General features: G+C 38.6%; 1 protein-coding gene across 3 annotated transcripts in view; it reads left to right on the forward strand.

Moving 5' to 3' along the window:
* LOC110461636 (RING finger protein 17-like) overlaps positions 1 to 7931 on the forward strand; it is a 91400-nt gene that overhangs the window by 45991 nt on the left and 37478 nt on the right. For all 3 annotated transcript variants that reach the window (XM_021515191.1, XM_021515193.1, XM_021515192.1), the window contains exons 27-28: positions 2444 to 2516; positions 3443 to 3707. In XM_021515191.1, the coding sequence (XP_021370866.1) occupies positions 2444 to 2516; positions 3443 to 3707 (338 nt within the window). The remainder of the gene's footprint in view (positions 1 to 2443; positions 2517 to 3442; positions 3708 to 7931) is intronic.

The raw sequence follows: 7931 nt of genomic DNA on the forward strand, positions 1-7931 counted from the left end.
GAGACGTACCTACGAACATCTGTAAGATATGTGATTTTAAGTACATACATGTAATGTTGAGATTCTTTTTTTAGTATAGTTACAACTGTCTTTAAATTTAAAACTAGTACATTTAGGTAGTATAGAATTGTGGATACAAGTATGTACAAACTACATGTAGTAATAGTTTGTACTCCTTCCCATAAACATACATGTACATATCTATACACACCCATGTACATGTATATTAGCGAAGATTCAAGTTTTTGTTTCATATAAAGATTGTCCGACTCGTACCATACTTCGAGTACGACATTTATCATTAGTATCGTCATATTCAGTTTCCAAGCGTTCATTTTTGTGTAAATCGTTGTCATTCTCATTAGTCCATAAAGCGATAAACAGTTCAATATAACCAAATAACAGGTTAGACATGGTGTCGGATCAGGGTCGACCGCTGGTACCACTTGGCTTTCGCTTATTACCGGCGGTCGGTGGACCTGAGCCTGAGTTAACCTTTTTTGTTGTTGTGTTTAGCTCTTCACTTGGGGTTGGTGGGGTCCGGCCTTGTCCTGACTTTTGTCCAGGCGCTTTGTTGGGTACCGAGGACGGTGTCGCGACCTTATTGGATTTGCCCGTTACAACGCGTCTGTTTCCTGTGGACACTTTGATTTGACGACGCTCTTTATGTGCATCACTGTCAGGGATGAGCGTGTCAATATTAGTGTTTTGAGGGAGCGGGCCGTTGTCGGAGCTATGATCACTGTCGTAGTCGTCTTCACGTACGTTTTCATTTTCGTTGGTGTTTATCTCGTCACGGTTCTCGGCTTCGCTGGTAATGCCGTCAGACTGGGGTACCTCAGAGGGTGATGGGCACTCTGATTGTTTGTGTCCGGATTGGTTACACAACCGGCATTTCCAGTCATTTGGACATTGACGAAATGTGTGGCCATCTTGGAGACATTTCGAACAAGTCATGTTGTCTGAAACTACCTGTCCATAGTAGGATACCCTGGCTTTGTATCTGCCAATTTGTACAAATTTTGGGATGTGATTTGTAAGCGTGCGTGAAAGAATCAATAAAGTTCTATCACCCGTTTCACAGTTCGTGAGTTTTCCGTTAATACGGAGCTTCTCTCGGGTGATATTACCTATCGTCTCCAGACCTTTCAAAATAAAGAACCGGTCAATCTGTCCATCGTCCGCAGACAGAGGGATGTCTTTTACTCTGACCTTTGTGGTGTTTTCGTTATCAAAACGGTTTGGGTTGGTTTTAAGGACGCCCATGGTGTGCCCCCTTAGCGGGAAACCCGATGAAAGGAGTTCACATTTATCATCTAGGTTGTCAACGTAGATGCGCCATAACCCTCTAATTCTTTGCAGTCCAATGATATGGGTGGGATCTATAACTTCAGCGAGAACAGTATACATTTCGGGATGGGTTATGAATTCAGAGGGATTCGGTCTCCGTTCCCCGAAAAAGTCACGTTCTCTAAAGAACGCTAATGGCGGTTCCGTGAACAGCTCGCTGATAGGTTCAAATCTGGCGTTATTTTCAAAGTTCGACATTTTGTACTCACAGTTTCGTGTCTTAGTCCTTGATAGTTAGCACACAAAACACATTTGCTGCAACGGTGATGAATAATTCTATGTTTCGATGTAAATCTTCAAATATTTTGAGAGCCGAGTAGAAAAAACCGCCTTGGCAGTTTCGCGCATGCTCAGTTCTCCTTGACAAATTGGCAAATGATATCAGAGATTATAAACTTCATTTATGACATAAGACGCTGTAAATTTACACGGAGATTATCAGGTAAAAAGATCAGGTATTTCATCAAGAATTGCATGTGATTTGCTACATCTTTCAAGTCGTCATTCGATATATTTACTGTCACAGTCGGCATATAGTATAGATATATATAAGCTACGGTCTAGTTTATGATTAAATCATCGTTATAAAGTTTGAAGAAATCAATCGGCTCAGAACGTATCAATGTTAATGTTCAATTCGGCCTCACCTACAGACGACATGTGCGCCTTGATCCGCCGATTTTTACCTTTTTGCCTAGGGCACAAAGCCGTTCATTGGAAAGTTACTTATTATGTTACACCGAAGTATTTCCACATCAACCATGTCAAACCCTTCAAAACCTTTATTATCATCGTAGGTGATGCTTGAGAATAAATGTTTACGTTACACATGTATGGTAAAATTCCGGAAATCAGGTAATATTAAAAACTGAACCGAACCGAAACACGGAAAAACATATCGTAAACCGAACCGAAGCAATTTAGCGCGGTTTTCGGTGCACCGCGGTGTATCGTTACAGCCCTAGTAAGTATTTGGGACCAAAGTTTAAGGGTCAAGGTCTCAATATACGGGGATGCCGTTAGTGTCAGATATAGGTAAGCTTCCTATTTATTGTAGACAGAGTGGTTTACTATTGTTTTGTCATTAATGCAGGTCCAATCAGCTGCCTAAGTGTGGTCTAGGGGAATTGGTGACAAGCTCTGAGGACAGCTCCACAGAGAGTCAGGTAACTCTTATCTTCGTCAGCTTACAGCTGTACTTGTAATTGAGAACATGTTGAGGACGGTGAAACCTGTCTTTGCACTGGAATATCGGACATGGTTTGATAGGTCGAAAACCTTGTTTCTTGTTTTACCCTGGCTTTACTATCTCACTTAACTAATCGACTCAAGTTACCATTGATGTTGGTAAAGCACAATTTCACTGTGTACATTTGGTAGGTATGGTTGTACCAGAGTAACCTACTTTAAAATCTAGGACTAGAGCAAAATGGGAAGTAACAACCATGGCGCTAGAGTTTAATTTAATATAAGTTTTCATTTAAAGGTGATTGGTGATGATTTTTTATTGGTTATGAAATTTTATCTCTATAAATGTATGACTAAAACTGAAGATGGTAAATACTGTTAGCAATAGTCAGCAGTAAAGGGTGAGAATACTATCGTATGTGTATGCAATGGAATGAAATTGTATAGTTTTAATGTAAAAAAAAAAAGATTTGATAGAAAAGAAGAAAAAATTGGTCCAAGACAATCTGGTACCTAGTGTTATAGTGATAGACAACCGTTGGTAGTGATGTCATTGATATTTAAGTCAGTTTGAGTACATTAAGTATAATAGTGATAGACAACCATTGGTAGTGATGTCATTGATATTTAAGTCAGTTTGAGTACATTAAGTGTAATAGTGATTGACAACAATTGGTAGTGATGTCATTGATATTTAAGTCAGTTTGAGTACATCAAGTATAATTGTGATTGACAACCATTGGTAGTGATGTCACTGATATTTAAGTCGGTTTGAGTACATTAAGTATAATTGTGATTGACAACCATTGGTAGTGATGTCACTGATACTTAAGTCGGTTTGAGTACATCAAGTATAATTGTGATTGACAAGCATCGCGCATAATATCAATGGTATTTCTGACAGACGGAGTCCCTAAGTAAACCACTAGTTAGTAGCCAAACCTCCTCAAGGTCATCAACAAGGTCAAATTCTGGAGTCACTACACCTGTCGTCTCACCAAAAAAGTCTCTGAAGAAAGCTAGTCAGTGCTCCGAGATGGCAGTCAGGTATTTGGTCATGTCAGAGCCTGAGACCGCAGTCAATGGCAAGTCATCCTGCTCAAGTTCCATCTCGACGTCACCTGAGAAACCAGTCACTGTGCCCATGATCACCAAAGTTAAACCATCAGGTATACACAGCATCCGCCATATGATGGTCTAACTTTTTCCATAATGAGAACATGTAATTGTTGTAACGTCACTACTAGACTTTATATGTGATGTCACCTCCAACACTGACTGTTTTGATATCTTACTAATACTAATACGTGACATTTTAAAAGTAGGTATATATGCTGATATTTTACACGACTATTACAAGTTTGTCGTTATAATTAATAGAATATTGTGTTTGTTTAAGTTGTGGATGAATATAAGTCAAAATTTGTCCTTAACTACATGGAATGAAACATTTGAAAGTGATGAAAAAGACAAGAGTTCTGAATTTACAAGTCTTTCTTCTCAATCGTTTGGTAAATGCAAATATGATAGTACCTGGCCTGAATCGGAAATACAGGTTGTTATTGAAGGGATTTTGACCTCATTTGGTATGGAGCATACTTGGGCAAAGGGAATTAACATGTTACAGGTAACTAACTTTACTGAGTTCCCTGTGGAAAGGATTTCCCTTTATGTGAAGGTTACTTACTTGGTTAACTTCACTGTGGAAACTTGGTCCCCTATACTGTATATGAAATTGACTTACTTGGCTTACTTCACTTTGGAAATTTGGTCCCTATAAATGAAATTGACTTACTTGGCTTACTTCACTGTGGAAACTTGGTCCCTATAAATGAAATTGACTTACTTGGGTTACTTCACTGTGGAAACTTGGTCCCCTATACTGTATATGAAATTGACTTACTTGGCTTACTTCACTTTGGAAATTTGGTCCCTATAAATGAAATTGACTTACTTGGCTTACTTCACTTTGGAAACTTGGTCCCTATAAATGAAATTGACTTACTTGGCTTACTTCACTGTGGAAACTTGGTCCTTATATATAAAAATTGACTTACTTGGCTTACTTCACTGTGGAAACTTGGTCCTTATATGTAAAAATTGACTTACTTGGCTTACTTCACTGTGGGAACTTGGTCCCTATGTATGAAATTGACTTACTTGGCTTACTTCACTGTGGACACTTGATCCTTATATATGAAATTGACTTACTTCGCTTACTTCACTGTGGAAACTTGGTCCCTATGTATGAAATTGACTTACTTGGCTTACTTCACTATGGAAACTTGATCCTTATATATGAAATTGACTTACTTGGCTTACTTCACTGTGGAAACTTGGTCCCTATATATGAAATTGACTTACTTGGCTTACTTCACTGTGGAAACTTGATCCTTATATATGAAATTGACTTACTTGGCTTATTTCACTATGGAAACTTGGTCCCTATATATGAAATTGACTTACTTGGCTTACTTCACTATGGAAACTTGATCCTTATATATGAAATTGACTTACTTGGCTTACTTCACTGTGGAAACTTGGTCCCTATGTATGAAATTGACTTACTTGGCTTACTTCACTGTGGAAACTTGATCCTTATATATGAAATTAACTTACTTGGCTTACTTCACTGTGGAATCTTGGTCCCTATGTATGAAATTGACTTACTTGGCTTACTTCACTGTGAAAACTTTGTCCTTATATATGAAATTAACTTACTTGGCTTACTTCACTGTGGAAACTTGGTCCCTATATATGAAATTGACTTACTTGGCTTACTTCGCTGTGAAAACTTTGTCCTTATATATGAAATTAACTTACTTGGTTTACTTCACTGTGGAAACTTGGTCCCTATATATGAAATTGCCTTACTGGGCTTACTTCACTGTGGAAACTTCATCCTTATATATGAAATTAACTTACTTGGCTTACTTCACTGTGGAAACTTGGTCCTTATATATGTAATTGACTTACTTGGCTTACTTCACTGTGGAAACTTGGTCCCTATATATGAAATTGACTTACTTGGCTTACTTCACTGTGAAAACTTTGTCCTTATTTATGAAATTAACTTACTTGGTTTACTTCACTGTGGAAACTTGGTCCCTATATATGAAATTGCCTTACTGGACTTACTTCACTGTGGAAACTTTGTCCTTATATATGAAATTAACTTACTTGGCTTAATTCACTGTGGAAACTTGGTCCTTATATATGAAATTAACTTACTTGGTTTACTTCACTGTGGAAACTTGGTCCCTATATATGAAATTGCCTTACTGGGCTTACTTCACTGTGGAAACTTGGTCCTTATGGTAGCAGTGTACAGTAGAAATGGCTTGACCCTAAAGATAAAGGACCTGTCTCAGATAAACATGGATAGTGAAATCAACCTGCACAACACACCTACATATATATACATATTTATAAACTACATTTTGATTTCATTTTGTTTACAAGATTGAATTTTTTTCAAAAACTGTGTCCCCAGACTTGGGACCTGTGAAAACCATGGTTACCACATCAAAAAACACCAAAATATGCCAAAAAACATGATTTAAACCCAAATTTGACCCCTGCGATTAGATATTTTTTTCTGAAAACCTGTCTGAAATTAAATATCGCCTACTAGGCAACAGAAATACTCAAGTTTTAGCATAGGTCATCCTGGTGGATTTTTCACAATATTTACACATGTGCTGAATACAAAAATAGACTAAATGAAAAGCTAGCTTTTGTTATGTAGACACAGATATGTAAATGCCCAAAACTAGTCCGGCGTCAATATTTTGCTTTAAACAACTTCTTCTCAATAACCAAAAGGCCTAGGGTGATGATATTTGGCCAGTAGCATGCTGGGATGAAGGGCTACAAAGTTTGTTCAAATGAATGACCTTGACCCACTTTCAAGGACACAGGGGTCAAATGTCTTAAAATCTTCAAACAACTTCTCAATAACCAAAAGTCCCAGGTTACTGATATTGGGCATGTAGCATGCTGTGATGAAGGGCTACCAAGTTTGTTTGAATGAATGACCTTGACCAACTTTCAAGGTCACAGGGGTCAAATGTCTTAAAATCTTCAAACAACTTCTTCTCAATAACCGAAAGGCCCAAGGAATGATATTTGGCCTGTCGCATGCTGGGATGAAGGGCTACAAAGTTTGTTCAAATGAAAGACCTTGACCCACTTTCAACCTAATGTCCTTGTTCGACATTCAATGTCACAGGCTTCATATGTTTAAATCTTTTAATAGGTTCTTATGAATCAAACACTGATATTCTGCCTGTAGCTGTATTTTAGTCCTTTTTAGCTCACCTGCCCAAAGGGTAAGTGAGCTTATGTTATGGTGCGGCATCCGTCGTCCGTCCGTCCGTCCGTCCGTCCGTCGTCCGTCGTCCGTCTGTCCGGCGTCAACTTTTTGCTTTAAACAACTTCTTCTCAATAACCTAAAGGCCTAGGTAGATGATATTTGGCCAGTAGCATGCTGGGATCAAGGGCTACCAAGTTTGTTCAAATAAATGACCTTGACCCACTTTCAAGGTCACAGGGGTCAAATATGTTTAAATCTTCAAACAACTTCTTCTCAATAACCAAAAGGCCAAGGGTACTGATATTGGGCCTGTAGCATGCTGGGATGAAGGGCTACCAAGTTTGTTCAAATGAATGACCTTGACCCACTTTCAAGGTCACTGGTGTCAGATGTCTTTAAAATCTTCAAACAACTTCTTCTCAATAACCAAATGGCCCAGGGTACTGATATTGGGCCTGTAGCATGCTGGGATGAAGGGCTACCAAGTTTGTTCAAATGAATGACCTTGACCCACTTTCAAGGTCACTGGTGTCAGATGTCTTTAAAATCTTCAAACAACTTCTTCTCAATAACCAAATGGCCCAGGGTACTGATATTGGGCCTGTAGAATGCTGGGATGAAGGGCTACCAAGTTTGTTCAAATGAATGACCTTGACTCACTTTTAAGGTCACTTGTGTCAGATGTCTTCAAAATCTTCAAACAACTTCTTCTCAATAACCAAATGGCTCAGGGTACTGATATTGGGCCTGTAGCATGCTGGGATGAAGGGCTACCAAGTTTGTTCAAATAAATGACCTTGACCAACTTTCAAGGTCACAGGGGTTGAAATATGTTAAAACCTTCAACAACTTCTTCTCAATAACCAAAAGGCCCAGGGTACTGATATTAGGCCTGTAGCATGCTTGGATGAAGGGCTACTAAGTTTGTTCAAATGAATGACCTTGACTAACTTTCAAGGTCATTGGGGTCAGATGTCTTAAATCTTCAAACAGCTTCCTCTCAATAACCAAAAGGCCCAGTGTACTGATATTGGGCCTGTAGCATGCCGGGATGAAGGGCTACCAAGTTTGTTCAAAT

This window comes from Mizuhopecten yessoensis, unplaced genomic scaffold, assembly GCF_002113885.1.
Source record: "Mizuhopecten yessoensis strain PY_sf001 unplaced genomic scaffold, ASM211388v2 scaffold10643, whole genome shotgun sequence".
Classification (NCBI taxonomy): domain Eukaryota; kingdom Metazoa; phylum Mollusca; class Bivalvia; order Pectinida; family Pectinidae; genus Mizuhopecten; species Mizuhopecten yessoensis.